This window comes from Zonotrichia albicollis, chromosome 29, assembly GCF_047830755.1.
Source record: "Zonotrichia albicollis isolate bZonAlb1 chromosome 29, bZonAlb1.hap1, whole genome shotgun sequence".
NCBI classification, from domain to species: Eukaryota; Metazoa; Chordata; class Aves; order Passeriformes; family Passerellidae; genus Zonotrichia; species Zonotrichia albicollis.
Window position 1 is genome coordinate 5,561,996 of NC_133847.1, and position 27,657 is coordinate 5,589,652.

General features: G+C 50.2%; 1 protein-coding gene across 1 annotated transcript in view; it reads left to right on the top strand.

Moving 5' to 3' along the window:
• PTPRS (protein tyrosine phosphatase receptor type S) overlaps positions 1-18,441 on the top strand; it is a 128,460-nt gene extending 110,019 nt beyond the window's left edge. Inside the window, exons 25-36 of the mRNA XM_074528550.1 lie at positions 2,916-3,013; positions 5,021-5,144; positions 7,834-8,009; positions 8,540-8,659; positions 9,869-10,023; positions 11,727-12,012; positions 12,358-12,536; positions 13,389-13,515; positions 13,612-13,737; positions 14,909-15,063; positions 15,758-15,893; positions 16,370-18,441. Coding sequence (XP_074384651.1) covers positions 2,916-3,013; positions 5,021-5,144; positions 7,834-8,009; positions 8,540-8,659; positions 9,869-10,023; positions 11,727-12,012; positions 12,358-12,536; positions 13,389-13,515; positions 13,612-13,737; positions 14,909-15,063; positions 15,758-15,893; positions 16,370-16,438 — 1,751 coding nt within the window. The 3' untranslated portion in view covers positions 16,439-18,441. The remainder of the gene's footprint in view (positions 1-2,915; positions 3,014-5,020; positions 5,145-7,833; positions 8,010-8,539; positions 8,660-9,868; positions 10,024-11,726; positions 12,013-12,357; positions 12,537-13,388; positions 13,516-13,611; positions 13,738-14,908; positions 15,064-15,757; positions 15,894-16,369) is intronic.
• The last annotated feature ends 9,216 nt before the right edge of the window (positions 18,442-27,657 follow it).

Sequence of the window (27,657 nt, forward strand, 5' to 3'; positions counted from 1 at the left end):
GATAAATGGGCTCTGGGCACGGAGCAGATGTTGTTAGGGTGACGTTTCTGGCGACTTGGCTGGTGCACAGAGAATCAAGTCTTTTGTGATAAGATTAGAGAGATTCAAGTGATTGAAATGTTAGATGAGACTGGCTCGGAAAGATTTCATCCCATTAGGAGCCAAGATCCCAGCCTTGCTGGGTGGTGTGGGCTTGGATTTTTCCTTTTAATACTGGGCAGGGAAGGATGTGAGGTTTCAGCTGACAAATGTGAAGAGTCACAGATGCTGCTTGTGCTGGGAGATGCAAGGGCTGGGAAATTTACACCAAATATTGGTTTGTTTGGTATGGAATATATCACAATTGTCCCCTCATTGTACCAGAGGGGGTGTGGGTATTTTCCTGGCTGAACTCAGCTTCTCACACCCCAGATGAGTTCCTGAATAAAGGAGAGAAGAGCTGAGACAGTGCCATTCCTGCCTCATTCCATGGCCAACTCCTGGATCCTGCTGCAAACCCCCTGCACTTGGCACTTTGACCAGGGCAGTGTTTATTGCTGCAGAGCTTCTTTTATTCCAAAGAGCCCTAGGAAACAATCCCATGAGGAGTTTCTGTCCTTAACAGCAGCAGAACAAGTTCCCATTGCTCCCAGCCAGGCTCTGTCAGGGAGGGTTGGAGGGGAAGCAGGATGGTCCCAGCAAAGGGCAGAGCTGCTGGGGTCACACTCTGGGCTTTTCCTGGAGTTTTATGAAGGAAATCTGTGAAATTCCTTCAAGGGGAAGGTGAGTCCTCATTCCAGATTGGCACAGAGGGCTTTTCCCATGCAGCCCACAGGCTCAGAGGTTCTTGCTCGTGTTGCTCCATGACTTCTGAGCCAAGGAGGATCTGGGGTTTTTCTTGCTTGTTATAACTGAAGTTTCTGATTGTTTATCTTCTCCTTTTAGCCTACATGTCCATCGAGTGTTGGTGGTGTTAAACTGGTTTGGTCTGATCTGGAGCATCCCAGCCAGGGTGGCCTCCCCATCCCACACTGGGAGAGGACCAGCTCCTGCCACCACCCCAGCCTGCAGCTGGTGCTGGGCTGGATGGCAGCCCCCTCCATGCAGGTGGAGCAATAACCCTCCTCCAGGTGTGATGGGACAGGACAGCAAGAGATTAAATGGGAATTTTTCCTCCATGAGCCCAGAGAGGTTTCCTGCCCTGATCCCAGCAGGCTGGAATGGAGCCAGCACAGCCTCCAGGATAGTTCAGGGTTATTTTTGTGAGCTTTTTTGGTATATTTCCCCTCTTCATCTATTTTCAGCTCTATTTCCTTGTGCTGAAAATAGATGTGTGGTGAGCTTAGGAGAAACCTGTCCAGGTTTGGCAGACTCACCCCATGCCCAGGCCTGGGGGAAGCAGCACCTCTCCCAAGTCACTGTAAAACTGAGGATGTCATGCTTGCTTTGCCATCTCTGTGCTGAGTTTTCAGAGTATCTGACCATGCTGCTGCCACGCCGCTGCTTTGTCACCCACCAACACCCACGGGGCTCGAAATTCTCCCTGGCTTCCATCTCTTCTCCACCCCTGTCCTTCTCATCGGGGGCGCTGCCCAGGGCTTCTCACAATGCTGCTCTCCAGGCCTCTGCTGCTGGCAGACAGCATGGGAAGCCTTTGGAAAAACATGATCCCATGCAGATGAGCAAAGCACGGAGAGCTTTTCCTGTGGGTTTGCAACACAGCCTTTGAGGGCCTGTGGGCAGGGAAGGGTCTCTGCTCTTCCCAGAGCAGGATGTGCAAATCCCAGGCTGAGAACTGAGTCAGCCGTGGCTGAGATTTGCCCCAGCTGGACCAGTCTGACCCAGTGGGACCTCCCAGTATGGCTCCAGTGAGTTCCCTGGCAGGGAAGGGTCTCTGCTTGCTCTTCCCAGAGCTCCAGTGCCCCTTTCAGAGCGGGATGTGCAAATCCCAGGCTGAGAACTGAGTCAGCCATGGCTGCTGGCTGAGATGTGCCCCAGTTGGACCAGTCTGACCCAGTGGGACCTCCCAGTATGGCTCCAGTGAGTTCCCTGGCAGCTCTGGCTGCCTCAACACCAGCACACCAAAGTGCTGGGGGATTGCAGGGGCAGCAGCTGAACCAGCTCAGGACCATCATGCCCAATCCCCCTGCCTGAGGAGGGTCTGCTGCCTGTCCATCCCAGAAGGTGCCTGGATGGGGCTGCACAACCCAGCCCACAGCACTGGGAGGAAGGGAGGGCTGTGCTGCAGAAGGAGCATCACTCACCAGCCAGGAGAGGGAACAGGAGCCTGCTGGGTGCTTCCAGGCCTGGCTGCACCCTGGGAATGGTGGAGGTCAGAGCTCAGGGCCCATGAGCAAACCGAGAACTTCCAGAGTTCAACGCTGTGCAAAAAACAACCCAGAGGTCGGAAAAGACCTTAAAGATCAAGTCCAGTTCCTGAAAAGCCTCCCCTGCTTCCCCCCATCTGCATATTCCCATCTCCTGCCCACATTCCATGGTTGGCTGGATCTGCCCCTGCCTCCCTTTCTGTTGGAGCTGGTTCCTGATCCTGGCGGGTGCTGTGCCATTTGCTGCGTGGGTTCCTCTGGCAGCGTTTGCTCATTCCAAGTCCACTTTGGAATCGCTAACACGCATCTGCTCTTCGGATTTTCCTTTTTGTTTTTGCTCTGATTTCCACATCGAAAATGGGGCCATCACGGGAACACTCTCATTTTACTGTTTTTTGTTTTTTATTTCCTTGATTTTTATTTTTTTTTACTTCCAAGGACACAATTTCGAGCCCTGAATTCTTCTCTTCTAACCTCCCTACTTTCATTGCAGATCTTACATTGTAATTTATTTTCTTTTCTTGTTCCTTCTTTCTTATAAAATGCGCAACGGTTGTGAATTTTAGTCATTATTAAATGAGATCCTTTTCCTGCTGTCTTGTCTTTTAGGTATGCTCAGCCACCCACCCATCCCCGTTTCCGAGCTGGCTGAACACACAGAGCATCTCAAAGCTAATGATAACCTGAAATTATCCCAAGAGTATGAGGTATGAGCAAGAGTGAGTGCTGTGCATGGGTTTGCAGAGCCAGGAATTAGGGAATTCAGACAGGCCTTCATCCAAATGAACAGCTTCATTTTAAAGACCTGGTTAGCTGAAATTTAAAAGCTATTTATGTATTGAAAATTAAGTACTTGCTGAGAGCTTTGCTGGGTTCAGTTCTAGCTCATAAAAAGAAAGAGGTTGGTGCAGGAGCTGCTCCTGTTGGCTCAGCAGAGGCTGAGCTCCCTCAGAGAAGGGATGCAGTCCTGGATGGGATGGAGCTGTCCTTGGGGTGCCCATGATTGCTTCAGGACACAGGAGACCAAGTGAAGGACAGTGACACCCGGTTTTTACAGCTGAGTGTGGGTGAGATGAGCAGGGAGTGCTCCACAGCTGATGCCATAAGCAGCCATGGAGCTAAAGATGGGAAAACAGGATGGTTTGTGCTTGCTTGTCATGTCTGAGGGGTTTGTGCTCATTTTCTCCAGTCTGGCAGTGATAGGGAAAGTGTAATGACCAATCCCAGACTGGTCTGGTTTGGAAGCACCTTAAAGCCCATCCAGTGTCCCCCTGCCATCAGCAGGGACCTTCCCCTGTCCCAGGGTGCCCCAAGCCCTGTCCAGCCTGGCCTTGGGCGCTGCCAGGGACCCAGGGGCAGCCACAGCTGCTCAGGGCCTTCCCCACCTCACAGGCAGGAATTTCTCCTAATACCCACCCTAAAACCTGTCAGTTTAAAGCCCCTTGAGATATCATCCCATGCCTGTGCAAAAAGCCTCTCTTTGCTCCTGGTTTTGCTGTTGAAAGACACCAAATGCCCTGGCATTTTCAGCCTAATGGTGAGTCTGGACTGGCTGTCTGTTTGCAGGCAGGGAGCCAGGGGATGTTTTCCAATCAAGGGCTGCTTCTCCCTGCCCTGACTCCCTGATCCCCGGGCACCTGGAGCAGGGTCAGGCCTTGGAGAAGGCGCATTCTGCTCTGCCTGGGTCTCTCCTCCCACGCTGGGTCTCGGGGGCAGCAGCAGCAGCTCGTTCTGAGCTCCATCCAGATTCCAGAGGCTGATCTGCATAATGCCACATCCCAAGTGCCCTGGCTCTGAGCCAGCCCAGCCTCCTCCAGAGGGAGAGCCAGAGCTGAACAAACATCGCTAATGAAGTGAAGGCGAGGCATGATTAGAGGGATGGAGAGCAAACAGACACATTACAATAGTATAAATACCCATTAGTTAGGAATTCTCCACAGCCAGAGTGAGCTCTGAGCTGGTTTTGTGCATGGTTTTGTAGCAGCTGTGCCCGGGGAGGGTGGGCACAGCCAGGGAGGGCAGTGGGGCTGGCTCAGAGGGGTGGATCTGGGATCTGGGGCCCCGTCCCCAAAGGGTGGCAGTCAGAGGGAGAGCAAGCAGCAGCAAACACAGCTCTGCACGTTCCTGCCAAGCCTCCAATTGAGGCAAACCCCAAGGGCTCTGCAAAATGATGAAGGAATTAAGCCCTTGTTTTATTTAATTCTCTGGCTGAGGATTTAGAGGTAAACGTAATTAACCTAATTTCCATATCTGGGACAGCTGGACTTTAGAGAGGAAAAAAAACCCGACCACCAAACCTGGCATAAATCACTAGGACAGGCAGAGGGGATTTTTCTCTCCAGTGCATTTCATTGTTTATTCTTTCATCCCTTCTAAGAAAAACCCATGTTGATTGAGTGTCCTAGGGCTGGGGTCCTTACCCCTGTTTTGTGCTGAGGGATGCACTCTTGTCCCTGCCAGGTTCCTGTGGGGATTCCTCCCCATTTGCACTGGAAACCTTTGGTGCTGAGTCCAGAGGGGGAATGACCTCAGATGTTCCACCTGGGGCCAAGGGAGATGGGACATCAGCTGCTCCATGGGGCTGGGGCATTCCCACAGCAAAGCTGGGTTCTGGCAAACGGTGATTGCTGCGCTCCTGCAGAACAAGAGCTCTGAACTGCATTTGCTGCTTTTCTCCTCACTGACTCTCCCATTTCCCTTCCCAATCCCTCCAGTCCATCGACCCTGGCCAGCAGTTCACCTGGGAGCACTCCAACCTGGAGGTGAACAAGCCCAAGAACCGCTATGCCAACGTGATCGCCTACGACCACTCGCGTGTCATCCTGCTGCCCATCGAAGGTAGGGAGGGAGCAGCCCCTGCTCCATCCTCCCCAGGATGGATTCCTGCAGGAAACACACTCTTCTCCCCCTGCTCCGTCCTCCCCAGGATGGATTCCTGCAGGGAGCACACTGCACACGCTCTTCTCTCATCTCTATTTATATTCTTCTCTTAACGTCTCCCTGGGAGTTTGGCAAGCAGGAGATACCTCTGTAAACCAAGCATTTGTTAAATTCTGGTGACTGACATATTCCCCTGGAGCTGCAATCCCTCATATCAAGGGCTGGTTTATCAAGAAACTGCCTTCCCTTTGCTTGGAGATGCCTGTTTGATACAGCTTTGACTAACAGGAAGCATTCAGACCACATAGTGCTTCAGAGGGAGCAGAGCAGGGTGGTGGAACAACGTGCAGGGCTGCTCAGGGACGAGTGGGAAGCAAATGTGAGAGGCAGCAGCAGCAAAGATGTGGCCACTGAGTTGTACAAGCACAAAGATCACTTGACATGCAGCCCCTGCTGCAGCCCTGGCCCCTAAAAGGCTGGGGATAAGAAGGGGTTAGAGCAAGCCTGGCGGGTCATAAATTGTTTCCTGAGCTGCTTATGTGAGCGATGGTGCAGTCAGAAAATTTACATTAAATTTCACAACTCGTGGCTCTTGACAGAGCTGCTCCAGTGCACGCCAGGATAAGAGGGGCTTGAGATGGAGTTGAACAGGGCACCTGCTTGGGTTGCTGCTGCCAAGATAATGCTGGAGTTTCATGGGCTCAGGATGTGGCTGTGCTGGGTGGATAAAGCCTTCAAGGCCAGTCTTGCGTTGCCAAGAGCTGATCATCAGAGCAGAGAGGATGTGGGATGTCCTGGTAACTGCCTGGTGAATGGAGAGGTTAATTCCAAAGCCTTTGAGGCCAGGGAATTGCTAAAATAATCTCCCTGTGCCGTGGTAGCTCTGAGGGGCACGGGGAAGGGGGAGAGCTGAGGCAGCAGCAGAGCACGGTGATTTGCCAAAAAACTGCACAAATCTGGATTGCTCTGGTCTGCTATTAGAGGGCTTTAAATGTTTCTCCTTGTGAAGCTGACTGTGTTCTGCCTTGGTTTAATTCCGAGATTAATATTGTATGAGCCAAGGAAAGCAGAGGCTTTAAAAAGTTGCTTTGTCATTCAAGGGAGGGTAGAAGAGCACAAGTGAGGGAGTGAAGGACACTTGGGCTGGTCTTGGATCTGGGGCTGGATGCAGGCAGCACTTCCAGCTCTGCCCAGGCCTCTGTGAGGGACCAACAGTGCAAGGATGATGGGCCAAGGTTGAATTTTCAAGCATGTGAGAGGTTTTGACATGCCTTGGCTGCTGTGCTCCTTCCTACCAGGCTCTGTTTTATGCTCAGGGCTGGAAGATGAAAGGAGCTGGAGGAATTATAGTTTTGTTGCTTTTTCTTTGTTTGAAATCTGGATTTGTCGAGGATGCAGACTGCCACTGACTGCTTGGTCAGGAAGAAGCAGTGGCTTTAATTCTGTGACTTCTCTGAAGCTGTGCCTGTCACACAGTGAAACCTTGCAGGAGCTCACGCCACCATTTCAAATGACAGAGTGGACCCCAGGGGGCTGCAGAGGAGATTAATTCCGGAAGCTCAGCCCTAAACACACTCCTGCCATGGCAGCCACCTTCTCTCCCTCCTGAAATTTCAGACTGGGAGGGAGCAAGGGTAGGGAACCCTGCAGAAATTTAATCAAAAGCCATTTCCCAGCAGCTAAAGTTCCTGAGGGCCCTTGAGGACAGGGCTTGGGCTCTCCCCTCACCAGCTGCAGCCCCCATTGCTGCAGCCCCCATTGCTGCAGCCCAAGCCCCACTGGTGCTGCTCCCCAGCCTTGGCTCCCCTGCAGACAGGAGTGAAGGGCTCTGCACCGAGTTAATCATGGGTTTGCAGATCCTGCCAGCCTTGCCAGGCACTCGCTGTGCTCGGGAGCAGCCAAACCAGCCCCGAGTGCTCCGTGCCAGGCGCCGGCTCCGGAGCTGAACCTGGGCAGTGCCGCCTGCCAGGGGCATTTTAACTTCAGAGCAGCTTTCTCCTGCCATGTCCCAATCAACCTCTTCACTCTGGCAGTGCCTCCTGCTCATCCCAAACCCTCAAGCAGGGACCCAGGCGAGCAGCTGGAGCTCAATAGCCTGTAACTCATGCGGGTAGGGAAAAAAAAACACTCTTAAAAATGACAGCGGGCAATTTACAGCAAGTCAAAGCCTGTAATTTCAAAGCCTTCGTTGGCTAAATCAAGCCTGGCTTTATTCTTTACTCTGTCCAGCTGTAGCTCAATGCCTGGCATTAGACTATGGACCACACAGTCATTGACCAGGTGCATTTGCTGCCTGGGCTCGGGGCAGGCTGGGACAAGGTCTCGGGTTTGTCCTATGGACATTGATGCAGCAGGAGCCCTGCTCCAGGACTTTGCTCCTGTTGAGCACATGAGTAAAAACACCACGGTTTCAAGGCCTGATATTTGGTCTCTTTAATACCTTTTGCAAGGAGTTACTGTCTCTCTGCAATGCAGGAGCTTGAGCTGGGAACACCTTGCCAGGAGCCTGGGTCATCCTGACCCACCAAGGCTCGGGTGTTTCTGCAGGGAGCTTCTCTCTAACAGCATCCCTGCAAAAATCTCCTCAGCGCAGCTTCCAGCTGTGTGAAGTCCTTGCAGATGGCTGATTTTTGCTGATTTGACACAGGAATTGTGGGCAGTGATTACATCAATGCCAACTACATCGACGGGTACCGGAAGCAGAACGCCTACATTGCCACTCAGGGGCCCCTGCCAGAGACCTTTGGGGACTTCTGGAGGATGGTGTGGGAGCAGCGCTCAGCCACCATTGTCATGATGACTAAGCTGGAGGAGAAATCACGGGTAAGATGCATGAGAGGGATGACTGGTTAGTCATAATCCAGGGGGATTGGAGGGGAGAGCTGGGGGAACAGCAAATCCCTTTGATGTGCAGCCAGGGGGGGATTTCTGCCTGCTCTGCCAGCACCCTGAAAGTTCAGTGATTCATTGCTTTTAAAAAAAACAAACCATTCACCCTGGAAAGCTGCAGCCTCCTTGGCAACTCCAGGAGAAGGGGCTGCTGGAGCCCACTGCATGTCTGTCTTGGAGTTAATCATGTGGCAAGTTTCACGTTCAGTTCTCTTGTTTAGCAAGCCCCAGTACATTCCCTCTAATCTTCAGGATCATTCCAGTCTGTTGTCTGTGGGATTGATGTAGCATCAAAGTCTGTGCTTAATCAGTAGGAGCTTTTTCTGGTGGGTTTGTCCCTGTCCTGGTGCTGTGCAAAGACACTTCTTGCACCTCCCCTTGCCTTTGCCACCAGGGCATTTTGGGAATGAGCACCCCCCAGTTTGGGTTTGTCCAGCACTGAGCCATCCTTCCTTGCCTTGCAGATAAAGTGTGACCAGTACTGGCCAGGCCGAGGCACAGACACCTACGGGATGATCCAGGTGACCTTGCTGGACACCATTGAGCTGGCCACCTTCTGCGTCAGGACCTTCTCCCTGCACAAGGTGAGCTGGTTCCTGCTCCTCTTTTCCCTGGAGAGGGGCTGGAACACTCCTGGTGGACTGCAGGAATGCTCAAGGGTTTCTCTTAAGGGAAAAACTCACAACAGTGGATGGGAAGGGGTCACATACCCTGAGCTATTTACACCTGCAGGCTCCAGTTACAAAGGGGTCTCAGGTTGCAACATTCCAAAAGATCAATAAATCTCTGATGTCACCACTTTGGCTCATGGCAGTTCCAAACCTTCATTCCCACCCCCAAGAGCTCTGGATTCCCTCCTAACAAGGAGGGAGGCACACCCTGTGCAAGGCAGGGATGGCACTGGATGAGCTTCAATGTCCCCTTCACCATCCCGGGAATGTCCCATTATTCCCAACAGAGATGGGTGAGAATCTAAGTTCCCTCTTAATTCTTCTCCAAGGAAAACCCACGAAGCCTAATGAAGTGAATTAAGGGCTATTTAAAGGGGGTACAGCTCCTTTTAAAAAAGAATACAATCTCTACAAGCAGATAAATATTGATTCCCCAATTATAATGTGGGACCTCAAGCAGCCATCAACAAAAAGTGCATTAAAGCTCTACACTACAAAAATATAAGAACTTTATAACTCCCTCCCCATTAACAACCTATATTTAAGTAGGAGAATTAATGCTAGAATGAGTAACCAGGGTCCTCCCTCTATGAGGCGAGCTTACACCTGTACATTATCAACAAATAATATGGGACATTCATGGGGTGGCACTGGATGAGCTTTAATATCCCCCTCAAACCATCCCGTGACTCGACTTTAATAAAATTAAAATAACGGCAAGCATTACAGACGTTATTAATAAACAGAGTCCTTCTGAAGCAGGTCCTGCCCTTTCCTGTATGCAGTGGGGGAACAAGATGGGGTTGTGGCTCAGGGCCCACCCAGCCCAGGCAGTTTGGTTTTGCTGTGCCTGGGCCCTGTGCTGTGCTGTGCTGTGCTGTGCCCAGGGCACACCAACCCAGGCAGTTTGCTGTCCCTGACCCCGTGCTGTGCTGTGCTGTGCTGCTGTCCCTGACCCCCATGCCATACCATGCCATGCTGTGCTGTGCTGCTGTCCCTGACCCCCATGCCATGCCATGCCGTGCCATGCCGTACTGCTGTCCCTGACCCCCATGCCATGCCATGCCGTGCCATGCTGTACTGCTGTCCCTGACCCCCATGCCGTGCCGTGCTGTGCTGCAGAACGGCTCCAGCGAGAAGCGCGAGGTGCGGCAGTTCCAGTTCACGGCCTGGCCCGACCACGGCGTGCCCGAGTACCCCACGCCCTTCCTGGCCTTCCTCAGACGGGTCAAAACCTGCAACCCCCCGGATGCTGGGCCCATCGTGGTGCACTGCAGGTACTGCTGCCCTCCCCTGGCACTTCTGGAGGGGGTGGGTTTACCTGGGCACAGGTGCATCCCCAGGCAGCATTGAGAAGGGAGCCTGGGGATTCCATTGAGCTCAGCATGTCCTGAGATGATGAGGAACAGGATGATGGGGATTTTGAAGTTTATAATGAACTTTCATTCGCAGAAGGAGGTGAGGCTTTCTGTTCCAGAGTGGATGTAGATTGTTATTGGGATTAGGCTGATTAAGAAGTTTTGACTGTGTTTGTAATTGTGCTAGGAGTGGTTTTGAGGTTGTTGGATAGAAGAGGGAATAGGATGGGGGTGGAGAGGGTTACTAGGGTTGAGAGTGTGAATGTGTTTAGGACTAGTGAGAGGTCCATTACTTTCACTTGGACTTGCACCAAGATGAGTGGCTCCTGAGACCATTGGGTTACTATTTGGGCCAAATCACTTGGATCAAGTGCTGCAGGCCAGGCTGGACAGGGCTTGGGGTAACCTGCTCCAGTGGAAGGTGTCCCTGGCCTTGGCAGGGGGTGGCACTGGATGAGCTTTAGGGTCCCTTTGCAACCAAACCATTCTGGGATTTGATGATCTGGTTAAGCCATGGGAAGTGCCTGGTGCTGTAGCAGTGTCTGGTTCTGTGTGGTGGGGCTGTCTGTGGTCACAATGAGAAAGGAGGAGGAGGTGTGACCTCAGAGGGTGTTGGAGGTGTCTGGGAGGCAGAGCTGCCTCAGCTGCCCAAGGCAGGGCTGACAGTGATTGACAGAGGGTTTCTGAGTGCTGCAGCCTTCCTGATAATGCCAGGCTGAAGGCAGGTAGCATTCCCTAATTTAATTTACAACCCAGTGAGGAATCCTCGAGGCCTCAATGCAGATAAATCCCTGTGTTCCTCAGGAGGGTGTGGAGGAGCCTGCAGGTTCCTGGGCACTGGGGGAAGATCTGCATTGTGCAGGCTGCTGGGGAAGCTAATCCTGCCTCTGCTGGAGGATGCCATTTAAACAGTCTTTGTGAGTGGGCAACTTATCACTACCCTTGCAGATGGCAATTATTGTGCACCTCAGAAAATGAATAAAGAGCTGTCAGCTCACAACCAGCTCCCAGATCAGCTGCTAAATTCTTGCCAAAGCTCCAGTCACCTGCTTGGTTCAGGTGTTAGGCAGTCTAATTAACAGAGATCAAGGGGGCTCCTGGAAAAAAGGGACAGCACTGGAATGGTAAAAGGAAACCCTTTATTAGCAGTGGCACAAGAGAGCACAGAGCCCTGCTGAGGCACAAATGCCATTACACACGGGTCTGATGTTACCTGATGCACAAAAACATTGAGGGAGAGAGGTGACGCATGTTGCTCATTACAACATCAGTGCTCTTTCAGCTGCAGAGATCTGAGACATTAAACAGGGGGGTTTAGATCCCGCCAGCCCCTTGTTGGAGCCTCAGGGGGGGCTGCCACAGCTGTGCCTGGCCTGGGGTGTCACAGTGGAGGGGGGACAGGACAGAGCAGGGTGGAGAGGGGGCAGAGCAGCGTGGAGGGGACACAGAGAGATATGGAGGGGACACAGAGCAGCATGGAGGGGACACAGAGCAGCGTGCAGGGGACACAGAGCAATGTGCAGGGGACACAGAGCAGCGTGCAGGGGACACAGAGCAGCATGCAGGGGAGCAGGCACCACCCAGTGAAGGCCAATCCCTCACCCCCTGTGCCCTGTCCCCAGCGCGGGCGTGGGACGCACCGGCTGCTTCATCGTGATCGACGCCATGCTGGAGAGGATCAAGCACGAGAAGACCGTGGACATCTACGGGCACGTCACCCTCATGAGGTCCCAGCGCAACTACATGGTGCAGACTGAGGACCAGTACAGCTTCATCCACGATGCCTTGCTGGAGGCCGTGGCCTGCGGCAACACCGAGGTCCCGGCTCGGAACCTCTACAGCTACATCCAGAAACTGGCACAGATCGAGGCCAGGGAGCACGTCACGGGCATGGAGCTGGAGTTCAAGGTGAGGATGGGCCTGCCCAGGGCTGGGTGGTCACAGGGAGCCTTCGTCAGGCTGGTGGCACCTTGCTGCTTCCATGTGGGAGGTACTTACATTGCAGTTCCCTGGGAAAGCCTGCCTGGCACCACAGGCTGCTTCCCTGCTCATTCCAGATCCAGAATGACTTTACTCCCTCTTAAATTGGAGGGATTTTTAACTTTTTTAGTAGCAGTACTATTTTCTGAAAGTTTTGCTTAGGGAAGGGCCTCACCCCAGAAACAAACCCCAGGAGGGCACCCAGAGGGTAGGACAGGTTTAAGGGCTGGCATGGGTCAGGAGCAGCCTCCAGTGAGTGTCTCCTGCCCACAGCGCCTGGCCAACTCCAAGGCCCACACCTCGCGCTTCATCAGCGCCAACCTGCCCTGCAACAAGTTCAAGAACCGCCTGGTGAACATCATGCCCTACGAGACCACGCGGGTGTGCCTGCAGCCCATCCGCGGCGTCGAGGGCTCCGACTACATCAACGCCAGCTTCATTGATGGCTACAGGTACGGCCCTGCCCTGAGCCCCGAGCCCCGAGCCCGGGCTGCCTCTGCACGGGCAGCCCCTGCTGGCCACCACCTGTGCTGGCCATCACCTGCATGGGCAGCCCCTGCTGGCCATCACCTGCCCCATCACCTGTGGTGGACACGACCTGCCCCATCACCTGCACGGGCAGCCCCTGCTGGCCACCACCTGCCCCATCACCTCTCTTGGCCACCACCTGCCCCATCACCTGTGCTGCCCATCACCTGCCCCATCACAGGTGCCAGGGCTAAATCCCACCCCCACACTCAAATCCAGCCTGCTGAGGAGATTTTTCCCCTGTGTCTTAAATTACCTCTATGATAGCTAAATTATTAAATGATCCTCTAAAGCAGTGCAGCCCCTCCTCAGCTGCAGGTCCTGAACACACAGAGGGTCAGCCCAGTGCGGGTTTGGCCGTTGGGAGGTTTCTTAATATGGATTGGCCCTTTTGTTACCTCTCTGATTTGGGGGTATTGCAATCCCCAAAGCTTCCCCCAGGAAAATCCAGCCCTGGGAGCTGCAGCGCTCCATGGCTGGGTTTGGAGGGAATGAAGCAACTCAATGTGCAGGTTTTCCTCCTGTCCAGGACCAGCAGTGCTGGCCATGGCTGTGGCACTGGGATTAGGTTGGATTTACCCCTTGGAAGTGATATTTAAGGAGAGCTTCACCACTGGCACCAAAGACATCCCAACCCCTCTAGACCCTGTGCAGTTCTAGTCCTTCCCCAGCACTTCCATGTGCTCTGCCACTCTCCAGCCTTTCCCTGCATTCCCCAAAGCTGCTGCCCATGCAGTGCTCACTCCCCTGACCCCTCCTTGCTTTGGGCTCCCCAGGCAGCAGAGAGCCTACATAGCCACGCAGGGGCCACTGGCAGAGACCACCGAGGACTTCTGGAGGATGCTCTGGGAAAACAACTCCACCATCGTGGTGATGCTGACCAAGCTTCGGGAGATGGGGCGGGTGAGTGGGGCTGGGAGGGATCCTGGAGGGCAGGAAAGGGCTGGGAGGGGATCTGCAGGATGGACAAGGGCTGACAGGACCTGTTTGCCCCAACAGGAGAAGTGCCATCAGTACTGGCCTGCAGAGCGCTCAGCACGGTACCAGTACTTCGTGGTGGACCCCATGGCTGAGTACAACATGCCCCAGTACATCCTGAGGGAGTTCAAGGTCACAGATGCCAGGGTAGGTGTTGGCGTGGGGCAGTTCCAACTGGGAGGAATGGGGCTGGCAGGAGGGTTTGGGGGGCTTGGCTGAGGTGTCCACACTTTCTCTGGGGTCATCAGTGGAGGAGAGCTCATGGAATGTCCTGGTAGGAAGGGACCCACAAGGATCATCGAGTCCAGCCCCTGCACAGAACAAGGTGCTCTGCTCACAGAACAAGACAAAACAGCCTCAGGCTGTGCCAGGAGAGGTTCAGGTTGGACATCAGCAGGAATTTCTCCATGTAAAGTCTGGTCAGGTAGTGGAAGGGGCTGCCCAAGGAGGTTTGGAGTCCATGTGCCCAAGAGCTCAGTTGTGATGAGGAACAGAACACACACACACAGGTTGGACTGGAGTATTTGTTCTTACAAATTGAAAGTAGTTTCAAACCTCTCTCACTGCCGTGAGTTGCTTTGTTAGAGAGGTGCCTGGCTTTGGGGTTTAGCTGCAGCTTATTTGAGGTGAAAGCAGAAAGCAAAAGCTGATAAAAATCTTGCAAAGGTTTTTCTGCACCCTTCAGAAAATGAGCACTTCTATGGCTTGGAGAGGAGCCACTGTCAGTCATGTTCAAAGGGACAAATTCACTCCAATAGTCTTCGATTCAATGTCAGCTTTCTCATCTGAAGGAACATTTCAATACCTTCTCAAATTTCTGTAGCAAACATAACCCTCCCTCTCACAGCACAGCTTTTGAGGTTGCCAAAGTATTCCAGAACCTGATAATTCAATTTGCAAGGTTGAGGAGGAGGATGCCTCATCAGTCCTCGTAGAACAAGATTTATCTTCCTGTCAGCTGTAATTCTGACACTGTGGCAATTCTTTGTGAAGATTGATTAGAGGGGCCAACACCTCACCTTGAACGTTCCTTTGCTGAAGACTCCATCTGTGCTGTCTGCAGTGGTCAGAGCTTTCAGCACCTGCCAGGATATGGATCTGTGCTGACAGCCTGACTCCAGGAATGTCAGCTGCAACACAAGCAGCTTCATCACCATGGGGCTGGATAATAAATACGTGTGCGCTCGACTACAACACTGAGCTGCCTCAACTTTTCATGCCCTTTAACAAACCAGCAGCAAAAATAGAGGGTTTTTTTTGCCTTTTCTGTGTGTTGTCACAAACACAGGTGTTGAACTATTCCTGTTTTGTCCCCCAGGATGGTCAGTCACGAACTGTTCGTCAGTTCCAGTTCACTGACTGGCCAGAGCAAGGTGTGCCAAAATCAGGAGAAGGTTTCATCGACTTCATTGGGCAGGTGCACAAGACCAAGGAGCAGTTTGGCCAGGATGGCCCCATCTCTGTCCACTGCAGGTAGGCACCTGGACACACCTCACCCAGATGGGGTGTGGGAGAGCAGAGGGAATTGCAATCCAGATATCCTCCCTTTCCACCCCATCCTTGCAGGGAGATTTCTTGGGGTGTTGGTGCCAAACATTTGCCTCTGCCAGCCAAACTCATCTCCCTTCAGCCCTGGCACTGCCCACAAGGCTTTTGACTCTTTATATTTAGAGAGATGAAATATCTCTGAAGGAGATGAGAGCCACAGTGTGACATATATATATCTATAGAATATCTGTTATATTTGACCTGCAGAATTAGAAGTATTTTTTACCAGTCTCAACCCAATTTACACCTCCAGCACTGCTGGGCTGTTTGCTGCTAGCAAGAATTGTACCTCCTTACCCACAGGCAGGACAGGATGATCCATTCTTATTAAAATTATTCATTTTCAAAAGCCCAATATTACATATTATGAATCATTTTCCCACTCAACACTGTTTACCACTACCCAAAGCTTTTAACTTCTTAAATTTCCCTTCCTCAAGCATTTTTTGGGTCACACTGTGGCACTTGGGTTATTTCTGGGTGTCTCTCCTGGAGGACTGACCCAGGCTCTCCACTTCCAACGCATTCACAGGGCTCAGCCCCACCCCAAGCAGCATTGACAGGAACATTTGGACATTGCAGCACACAATTCCCTGATGATTTCCCCCCTTTGCTGCAGTGCTGGCGTGGGCAGGACCGGAGTGTTCATCACCCTGAGCATCGTCCTGGAGCGGATGCGCTACGAGGGGGTTGTAGATATTTTCCAGACAGTGAAGATGCTGCGAACACAACGACCTGCAATGGTGCAAACAGAGGTGAGGGGGCCCCCAGCCTGTCCCAGGGATCAGGAAATGGCTTGGCTTGGCTTGGCTTGGCTTGGCTTGGCTTGGCTTGGCTTGGCTTGGCTTGGCTTGGCTTGAGAGAGGAACCTCCAGCCCCTCTCGTTTCACTGCCTTCACTGGCCCAGGCTGCACTACTGACTAAAAAATACAAAAGGAATTTAAAAAAAAACCCTATTCCTATTGTTAGAAAGTCCCTTAAAGATTCCATGCCAGTCTGGAGGCTCTGTTCTTAGCCAAGCACACAAATCTGTTGGCTGTCAGGAGAGGGGGATGTTCAGCACCTGAGAGGCACAGGCATAAAGGAGAGCTGGAGCTTCCCTCTCCCAGGAGTTCTCAGCTCTTTGAGAATCACAGAGGTTCCTGCTCAGCTTGGTGCTGTCTGGAAAGCAGGACAGGGGTCCTGAGGAGCCATTCCCACCTCTGAGGCTGCTTCTCTTTGCTGTTGGCAGGATGAATACCAGTTCTGTTACCAGGCAGCTCTGGAGTATCTGGGAAGTTTTGATCACTATGCAACATAAAAAGCCATCGTTGTGCAGACTCTACCAACCACTTCAGTCCTGGAAGGCCTCTTCTGACCCAGGAGGAGCGCTTGAACTTACAAAACTGACTCAGAAGAAGAACCTTTTCATCTGGACAGTGCATCGGGAGCAGGGGGGAGGATTGGAAGGAACACCCCTTGGGCATCTCCACCTTGTGACCTGGCCCTCGCAGGGGCAGCCCGGGAGGGCTGCTCACACCTGCTCTGCAACCTCAGGAGGTGTTCCCTGGGGAGGATGGACGGATGGATGGATGGATGGATGGATGGATGGACATGGGGAAACTGATCCAAAAGCTACAACACACCTTGGGAACCGTTTCTGCTGGAGAAGGGAAGGAAAAACCGACTTTGGTTACATCATTAGAGTTCAGTTTATTTACTAATGTAGTTGGCAGTCTTTAAAGGAAGTCACTTGCAGAATTGAAGGTGTTCTGTGAAAGAAAAGGAGCTAAATCTCAACACTTAGGCAGACTTAGGGTCAGGAGTTCTTCTAGCTGGAGTCTTAATAACCTCAGTATCAGCATTGGGATGATTCTGGGCTTGCAGGCACCTTGCAAACATTCACGGGATGCCCCTGCCACGCCAGAGGTTTTATAGCTCACGTTTTGAATACTTGGAACATTCCTCATTTCTTCTAATTCCAAAATTTTATTTTTTAGGGTATTTAAAAGGCTAAAAGAGCGAGTTACAACCCCCAGAGCTGGCTGTGGGGGGTAACCCCTGCCTTGCTTGGGCTGGGGTCTCTGGCTGCTGGGTCTGGGCCCTCTCCCAGCACACCAGGCTTTCCTTGGAGCAGGGTGGGACGAAGGCAGCCCCTTCCCCAGGCTCTTTGCACATCCACAGCCGTGTCCCCCTGCTCCTGCCAGCAGCATCTCCCTGCAGGAGCCCCAGAACCCCCTGCAGAAATTGATTTCCCAAACCCAGCTGGTTCCTGGTGCCAGCCCCTCGCCTCTGAACTCAGCAGCTCTCGGGAGCTCCTCTCAGGACTGGCCCAGCACCAGGCACTCCTTGCACATCTCCCACTGTCCCCAACATGCCCCAGCTGTAAAAGAACTGGGAAAGATCCAGGAAGGTGCATCCAATGGCAAATACTGTGAGTGGCTTTCTTTAAAGTATCGATGTAACTGTAACAAGTGACATTACCTTTTTTTTAAATAGTGTATTTTTTCCTTTTTTTTTTTTTTAAAGACAAAGAATATCAGTCAATGAATTTAAAAGAAAAATTTGCTTATTTGTTCATATTATGTTCAAAGACAGTCTATTTTTTCACTGTAGAAATGTTACGTGTAATGGCTGTGATATATAAAAATGCAGTGCAAATTGCTACTTCTACATATTGCTTTTCTACCATTTAAAAGGTTTAACTTGCTCATGTAAGAACAAAATGTCCTTTCTGGATTTTTTTTTATTATTATTAGTAATTTTTTTTTTTTTTTTTTGGGTTCTCCTGTTTTCAATCACAGACATATCCCAGGTCCCTGGAAGGGAGGGAGCAGGAGGTGCAGGGGTGGTGGCAGTGCCAATTCCCTTTAGGGGTGGTGGCAGTGCCAATTCCCCTCCAGCTGTGGCCACGCAGGGCCAGGGCTGAACTGGGACATTCAACACCACCAGTGGCTTTTGCTGACTGGAGACAGAATGATTTTGGAGCCTTGACACCCATCAGGTGTTTTACCATCCCAGGTGTGTTGCAGACCCAGCCTGGCCTCTCTCTGTGCTGCTCGTGGCTCCAGTGCCCAGGAGTTTCAGCATCCAGAGCTCAGAATATCTGAGAAAAGCCACCCTGCCCCAAACTCTGCTCACCTCTGCCCTCTCTTTTTTTTTTTTTGTTTTATTTTTCTAGAAGGGGTAATCATGGCCATCAAGTGCTGCCCAGAACCCCCCACACAACCCATTTCCTGTCTTTAACTGAAAAAATGAAAAAGAAAAAAAAAAAAAAAGAACCGACTGAAAGGCTTCTTCGAGATTTTACTTATTTGTGTGAAAGTTGCCCAAATTTCTAAGTATGTTGCAGCAAAAATCTTACTGGACAAGTTGGGGGGAGGGGGGAGGTTTTTTTCTTTGTATGAGAGCAAAGTGCTGTTGCTTTCACACTGTTATTTCAAACTGAAACAGTAAGTGGTTTTCATACCACGGTGTATGTAGATATATTGACTTTGTATTAAAGGAAGATTGTCTGAACGTGCTGCAGCCCTGTGTGTGTGGGAGGGCCTCCCAAACCCATCCTGCTGCTCAACAGGAACACAGAGCAGTCCCTCTCCTCTGCTCCTGCTGGAAATAGGCGCCTGTACAAGCCAAATGTGGCTGCAAAAAGGAAATTTCTCATCTGGGGAGATTTGGGGAGGTGTCCCTGCCATGGCAGGGGTGGCACTGATGGGAGAGTTGATCTGGGATCCTTCCCTCCCTTCCACATCCACAGCTCCCCCTCTCCTTCCTTACACTGGCTCCACCAGCAGCAGCTCGGCTCCAGCTTAAAGAAATGAACAAAAAATTAATTAACAGGTTCCCAGAGAGCCATGATCAGCATCAGGTGAGGATGGCACCACCTCCAAAATGCTGTTACTCCATGTGAGAGATGGAGGGGAGGGAGCCAAGCACACATCAAACAGCAGCAGCCCAGTGAAAAAGAGGCAGGAATAAAACCCAGAAATCTCCTGGTTTGTACCCACAGCTCGTGGCCCTCCAGGCAGTCTGGGAATAGCAACGAGTTTTGCCTTCATAATCTGGACTCAAAGGGAATTTGTGGCACGAGTGGTTCCAGCCACGAGACACAGGACAGGCACCTCAGCAGCCTCTCATCAGGGAGGGGATTTTTGATGCTCACTTTATGTCATCATTGAAGAGGAGGAAGGAAAAACTGATTATTCTTCTTCTGAGCTCTTTCTCAGCCTTCCCTGCACTCCCAGCTCTGCCATTCCTGTCTCTCTGTGCCAATAACCATCCCCAGCACTGCTCTCCAGGCTCTCATTCTGCTTCCATCCTTTTCTGAGCTGCCATGACCATCCCCCAGGTTGAAATGCAGCACTGAAATAAATTCCACAAGGAGCACAGGAAGGTGAGTGGCAAAGAGAATTGAACAGCAGCTGGGAGCTGAGTAAATCTTTCAAAAAATCCCAACCAGCTCCACAGGAAGCCAGTTAGGGAGGCAAATACAGCATCAAATCTTTTCACAGAGTCATGGAATATCTTGAATTGGAAGGGGCACACAGGGATCATCCAGAGCAGCCCATGTCCCTGCACAGACACCCAACATCCCAGCCTGGGCATCCCTGGCAGCTCCTGGAGCTCTGGCAGCCTTGGCACCATTCCCTGGGATCCTGGCAGTGCCCAGCAAGAGTGAGAATCACATCTGGAATCACATCCCAGTTACAGGGGTTAATAAACGGTAAAACAAATGATAACAGAAATTATTCCAGGCTCTGGGGTTGCACCCTGGTGCCCATCCCAGGTGCAAAGGGCAAATGAAAGACGAATTCCTGCTCTGAGCTCACTCTCTGTGGGTTTGCTGTGCCAGAGCTGGCACGGGGCTGACTTTGGTTTTAATTAAGCTCCAAGTGATGGCCCATTAATGCCTGTTACAGCAGGGAGGGAGGGCTTGTGTTCCTTATTGATCCCAGGATTTTTCCCTCTCTCTGTCTCTCTCACAAATGACAGCTTTGACAGTTTATCAGAGCTGTGAGCAGGGGGGAAGGAGCAAATCATTGCAGGGAATATTTCACAGAGCAGGGGCTGCAGGAGCAGGGTTGAGGCATGGACAGGTTTCACCAGGGATCCCAGAGCCCCCTTTTATTAGAGATGAGCAGGACAGTGAGAGCAGAGCCAAACCCACCCCTGCAGCCCAGCTTTTCCTTGGGGGTGCCCAGGGCATGGCTCAGTGCTCAGATCCAGGCAGGACCATCCTGGCAGGGCTCAGAGCTGCCCCAAACCCTGACCAGCGCTGGTGCCATCACTGAGGGAATTCTGCTCTTGCTTTGATCAATTCTGCCACCCCTGGCCCTGCCCCAGCCCCAGCCCAGTGCTGCCCACAAAGCTCAGAGCAGCAAAGGGCTCAGCTCCCACTCTCACACTGGGCACAGCCAGTCTGCAGCAGCCTGGATGCCAAATCCCTGAGGGATTGATTTGCAAAAGCCCCCAGGCCCCTGCACAGCCCCGAACCAAGAGCCCCCAGCCCCTGCAGCAGAACAAAGGCTTTAAAGCAGCTGTAGCTGTGATTTACATTCCAGAGGAAAAGGAAAAGCTTTTCTTGGTTTACAGAATTACCCAAGTGGCAGAGCAGTTCCCAGGCCAGGAGAAATTCCTCACGTTGCAATATGCTTTAATTATACCGAGAGCAGCAGTAACAGAGCGAGAAATCAATTCCTTCTCCTAAATAAGATGGTTGCAAATTCCAAGCCGGCAAGTGAACAGATGTAGAACTGAAATGGAAAAAGTAAATACCCTCAGAGGTGCTGAGAAAATTGTCTTACTATTGCTACAAGTTCATCCTGTGGGAAGGGGGTACAGGGAGCCTGCTCCCACATTCCCAGCGAGGAAACCACGAGTTCAGGCACTGCAGCAACACCACAATTGTGACAATTCCTGGCTGGGAGGGTGGGCAGGCCCTGGCACAGGTGCCCAGAGCAGCTGGGGCTGCCCCTGGAACCTTGGAAGTGTCCAAGGCCAGGCTGGGCAGGGCTGGAGCACCCTGGGATAGTAGGAAGTGTCCCTGTCCCAAAATCGCTATCCTTGTCCCTTGTTTCTGGTCCCTGTTCCCTATCCCTGTCCCAAACCCTGTTCTCTATCCCTGTCCCTGTCTCAATCCCAATCCCTGTTCCAATTCCTGTCCCTGTTTCTGGTCCCTGTTTCTTATCCCTGTCCCCATCCCTGTCCCTGTTCCAATCACTGTTCCCTATCCCTGTCCCAAACCCTGTTCTCTATCTCTGTCCCTGTCTCAATCCCAATCCCTGTTCCAATTCCTGTCCCTGTTTCTTATCCCTGTCCCTGTCCTTGTCCCAAACCCTGTCCCAAATCCTATTCCTTATCCTTATCCCTGTCCCCATCCCTGTCCCTGTCCCTGGCAGGATGGGGTGCCCTGGGGCTGGAGCAGAGCAGCAGTGACCCTGCTGTGTGATAATGTGTGATAAAGTGTGATAAAGTACAATAATGTGTGATAAAGTGGGATAAAGTACAATAATGTGTGATAAAATGTGATAACCTCACTCTCTCCAGCCCTTTGATGGATCCACCCTTTAACCTCCCTGGTTTTCCCATTTTCTGCTGACCCCCCATGGGATCCCTGTGGGGATCCAAGCCCCAAATCCCAACCCCTCCGTGCCTTTATCTCCCCAAACCCCAAATCCCAGCTCCTCCCAGCCATGGGGGCAGAAATTGGGGTTCAGGAGCTGGCGCTGTGCCCGCGGGGGGCACACAGGGGGCAGATGGCAGCCCCAGATTAATGGGTTACACAAGGGCCTTAGCCCGGGCTTACTGAGGATAATAAACCCCTCAGGGAAAAAAACTGTGTCCAAATGATTAAAAAAAAATCTCTATATAAAATAAAATACAGTATAAAATAAAATAAAAATAAAATAAAATAAAATAAAATTAAATTAAATTATAAAATGAATTAAATTAAATTAAAATAAAATAAAATCATTAAAATAAAATAACATTAAAATAAATAAAATAAATAAAATAAAATAAAATAAAATAAAATAAAATAAAATAAATTAAAATAAATTAAATTTAAATTAAATTAAATTAAATTAAATTAAATTAAATAATTAAAATAAAATAAAATTAAAATAAATAAATTAATAAAATTAAATAAAATAATTAAAATAAAATAAAATAAAATAAAATAAAATAAAATAAAATAAAATAAAAATAACTAAAATAAACCCACAATGGGCCCTGCAGATTTTGGCCATGGGATATTTTCAGAGGCTGGGGAGGAGATGCTGGAGGTGCCCTCAGAGCTCTTGGACTTGCAGGATGGGTTATTATTTTGTTAATTTTTTACGTTTATTATTTTTTATTTTATTTATTTTATTTATCCCTTTTTAGCTCCAAATAATTTTTTTATGTTGAAATCTAAAGATAAATCAAACCAAATTACTATTCCTTCAGGAAAAGCAGATTCAAATTGCTGCATGATTTTTTATCTAAATAATGTTTAAATTTTAAAAAGGGGGGAGAAAAAACTAATTACATCTTTGTGTGGAAGATCATAAATCACATAATTACAATGGGAACCTCTGCATCTTTCCAACACACCAAAAGCAGACTACACAAGTTCTTATCTCATTGCTGTTTAATTAAGAATTATGTTTGAGCATCTTCTTTTTAATTATCACGGAGCCCAGATGACTTCTAATCTCCTTTTTACCCAAAATGAGAGAAGGTGCAGTCCAAAACGGGCCCTAATGAATTTACAATTTGCTCTTTGGGGAACTTTAATAAAATTTGCTCTGCGCTGAAGATGAACAGTGATAAAGTGAATTTCCAGAGAGAACATTTGGTTCCCCACAGTTGGCACCACAGGAGCAGCAGAGGGGGTGCAGAGGGGTCGATTTTTCACTTTTTGGGGAGTTTCACGCTTGGTTCTGTGGCTGCACCTGCACCCCAAAATAAAATATGAAAATAAAATATGAAAATGAAATCTGTCCCTGCTCAGAACATGAGCAGAAACTTCTCCCCACCTGAAGCTTTTCCCACTGTGTCCTGCTGACCCTGTGACCCCAGGTGACACCACACACACAGATATTATTTATAAATGTGAGGGGTTGTTTAAGCCCAGCACACAGCAAATACCTTTTAATTCAATTGGCTGAATCGACACAGGGAGATTATTAGTTTTCAGTAAGATTTGATTCAATTAATTAGCCTGAAAATATCAGCACAGCCAGGCGAGCAAAGAAAAACAGAGATAAATCCCTGCCATGGCACTGCTTCATCTTTTAAAGGCAATTAACTCTTAGTTATTAGCTTTTAATTAGGGAATAATAATGACACCATTAATACAGTTTATTATACTTGTCAGCAGGCAGCTGTTCCAAGCAGGCTCCGCTATCAGATCTCGGCTTTTGGCTGCTCCTTGCAGGGAGGGGGCAGAGCTGGGGGGTCCCTGGGCTGGATCCCCCTGCCAGGGGAGGGATGGGGCAGAGAGGGATGGGGCAGAGCAGAGCAGGATGGAGAAGAACAGGGTGGAGCAGAGTGGGATGGAGAAGAGAAGGAGGGAGCAGAGCAGGGTGGAGCAGGATAGGATGGAGCAGAGCAGAATAGGATGGAGCAGAGCAAAGCAGGATGGAACAGAACAGGATGGAGCAGAGCCAGATGGAGCAGAAAGGGATGGAGCAGAAAGGGATGGAGCAGAGCAGAATAGGATGGAACAGAACAGGATGGAGCAGAGCAGGGATGGAGCAGAAAGGGATGGAGCAGAGCAGGGATGGAGCAGAACAGGATGGAGCAGAGAGGAATGGAGCAGAGCAGAACAGGATGGAGCAGAGCAGGATGGAGCAAAACAGGATGGAGCAGAGAGGAATGGAGCAGAGCAGGGATGGAGCAAAACAGGATGGAGAAGAGCAGGATGGAGCAGAACAGGATGGAGCAGAGCAGGGATGGAGCAAAACAGGATGGAGAAGAGCAGGATGGAGCAGAACAGGATGGAGCAGAGCAGGGATGGAGAAGAGCAGGATGGAGCAGAACAGGATGGAGCAGAGCAGGGATGGAGCAGAGAAGGATGGAGCAGAACAGGACGGAGCAGAGCAGGATGGAGCAGAGCAGGACGGAGCAGAACAGGACGGAGCAGAGCTTCCCTCCCTGCCAGGCTCCAGAGGAGCTCCAGGGCAGCTCTCAGTGCTCCTCCCTCTCCTGGCTCTGCCTCTGCCTCTGTCCTGGAGCCCCCTGAGCCTTTCCTGGCTTTGGGGGGACACTGGGGCTGTGCCAAAGGTGCTTCCACACCTCAGCTCAAAACACCCCCAAAAAATCCCCTGGTTTATTTTAATCCTCCCCTGGATGTGCTGAGCAGGGCAGAGCTGACTTGGAAACAAATAATCACCTTAAAGAAATTCACACTTGGAATCATTCTGCCCATTCCCAATCTCATGCCAGGCCCATGTCCCTGTGTGCCAAGGGCGCCAGGAACACCTTGAAATTCTCTTTATTTTTGCCCCAAATTTATTGTGAAACTTCAAATCCTGCTGTAAGAGCAACAGCCACGACCTTGGCAGTGGCCAAATGCCTCAAGTTTTCATTTCTGTGTCTGCTGAGTCACCAAAATAAAACCTCCAGAGGCCAGTGATTACACAGCAAACCACATTTCCCATTATTTTTCCCATTATCTTGTTTCACTGTGTTCTAGCAAAGACTGGAAACTATTTCCAGGGCACAAGCCTGACTTCACTGTGGTTTTTTATTCCTTTATCACACAGGAATTAATCTTACCCCAAATTATGCACACAGGATGCTCCAACAACACAAAAACAAAATGCCATAAATTTCCCCGATCTACTCTGGAGTTAATAAATCACCAAAATAAATGCGAAATATTCTGGTGGGTTCCACTGCCTTGGTTTTAATTTGTTTTCCTTGCTCTGGAGTGGAGGGAGCCCCAAGGGAAACACCAGGAGCTCCTTGAACTGCTCGTGGAAGGAATTTTCTGAATTTTCTTCCTCCTCTCCCAACACAGATCCTGAGGAAAGAAAGGAACAGGGAGAAGGAACAAAGGAGCTGGGAGAGCCTTTTTGCAATTTTCTGCAGGAAAGCAGAGCTGTTACACTGAAAGCAAAGCTGTGCAAAAGGGAAAACTTCCCCCACTGAGCACTGACATGGAAATAGGGAGGAGGAGGAGGAGGATGGCAGGAGAAAACCAGATTATAACAATGGTGGCACAGAGAGGGTGCAATGCAGGGGAAGGAAAAGGGAAAAGGGAGAGGGAAAAGGGAAAAGGGAAAGGGAAAAGGGAACAGGGAGAAGGGGAAAGAGAACAGGGAAATGGGAAGAGGGGAAAGGGAAAAGGGAAAAGGGAAAAGGGAAATGGGCACTGGGAAAAGGGGAAAGGGAAAAGGGGAAAGGGAAAGGGGGAAAGGGAACAGAGGAAAAGGGAAAAGGGAAGAGAGAAGAGGGGAAATGGAAAGGGGAAAGGGAGAAGGGGAAAAGGGGAAAGGGAAAAAGGGAAAAGGGAAAAAAGGAGAAGGGAAAAGGAGAAAAGGGAAAAGAGAACAGGAAAAAAGGAACAGGGAAAAGGAGAAAGGGAAAAGGGGAAAAGGAGAAAGGGAAAAGGGAAAAAGGGAAAAAGGAAAAGGGAACAGGGAAACAGGAGAAGGGACCTGTCCCTGTCCCAGGTGCCCCATCCCTGTCCAGCCTGGCCTTGGGCATTCCAGGGTCAGGGGCAGCCCCAGCTGTGCCAGGGCTGTCCCTGCTGCTGCTCCACCAGGTCACCTGCAGGTGATTCACACCTGGGTCTGAGCACAAACACCTGAAGCCAGAAAAAACCTGAGGACATCTCTCACTTCTGAGAAAAACTGCAGGGAAATTTATTTGGACAAAATGGACCAAGCCGTTGATTTGGGAGTATCACAGAAGTGAGAGGAACTGCAGCGTTTAACAAGCAGCCAATTGTCTCTAAGCTGAATTAGTGAAAATTGTGATGATAAATTGTTCCTGGAGCCCAGAGCCGCCCCTGAGCTGAGGGATCTCGCTCTGTTGTGCTCAGGCAGATTTTTCCCTTCGTGCTGACAAAAATCTCACACTAATCACCCAAGCCAGGCCACAAAGCTCCTGGATTGCAGTGTTAATTCCATGTTCCAGCTGAATCCCAGATTAACCAGGCACACCACAGACAAGGAGAAGGAAACCTCAGCTCTGAGCAGAGCAAATCACACTTGCACCAGAGCCCTTCTCCCTCCTCGTGATTCTCCAAAGACAAAACTGCCCAGGGACTTTTCTGCACCTGAATCAGCTCAAATTCACCTTTTTGGCCAGGCAGATGAATCCCTGCAGCAGCATCTTGGCCTGGAGCAGGGGAACTGACCATTCACCCCTGATCAAACACAATTTGCTGCATTTTCCAGAGATGGCTCTGTTAAATGAAGCAGATGAGCAGAGGATCTGGCCATTTCTTTATTTTTAAACCCTGATCTGGGGCACAGGGGAGGGGATCACTCCTGTTTCAGAGACAGGCTGGCTCGTTTGCTAAGGGATATTAGCAGCTGGCATCTGAAATGGCAAGGCTGGGCTGGAGAGGTTGAGCCAAAGTGAACTGTGCTGAAACAGAGCCAAAATCCTGTTTGTTCCACAGGAAAAGTGGTTAAACTGTGGTCACTGTGCAATTCCAAACAGTATTTGCACAGTGACCTTTACATTTCCCCTGCTGGAAACCAAAAATTTAATTGTTTTGCTGCTTTCATGCAGAATAAATAACTCCCAGTGATTTTCTATTGGTGAGCAAGTAACCCAAGGACTTCTCCTCTTCTGCTACCAAAGCTGCCAAAAAATTCTGTGTCAACAGCTCCAGCTCATTTGAGTCTCAGGATTGTGCCAAAATTGCCTTTTTTTGTGTGCCTGTGCCAGCACAGTCATTCTTGGGTACAAGAGATGACCTGAAAGCTCTGGATGGGGAATTAAAGGTGTTTAAATGGAGTTTCAGGGAGATGCTGTTTGAGGAGGTTCAACAACCTCCTGCTGCACAAGGTTTCAAACTTGGAAATGAAGAGACTTCAGCCCCCCAAAAAGTGTCATTCTGAAATGCTCAACAGCTTTTAATTCATTTTGAACCTAGAGGCAGAGAAAAAAAAATAGGCAAAAAATACATCACAGCCTTAATCTAGGGGGAGAAAGGAAAAAAAAATCATTATTTTTATAGCACATAATCAGACACAAATATATTTCACTGGAGGAAGGGGTAGGAATGTGCATTTCCTATTTCCTTTTCAATAGGCTGCCCTGAATCTGCACAAATCATTCCTAAACCAAAATGAGGGATTTTAAAATCAACAAAAAGAGAGAAAATCCTTGCACTAAGGAAGGGCATTCAACAGTTCCAGGTTCATGTTCCAACATAACTCATCATCTGAATATGGGGTGAGGGGACACATTTGTGTTTTTACAATATAAATAGCATTTGGGAAAGGGACTACACATGGACACAGCTACTGCAGGACTCGAGCATGCAGAGGAAATTCCCCGTCGCTCACAACCCCTCATCCCATCCCACCCTTCCCT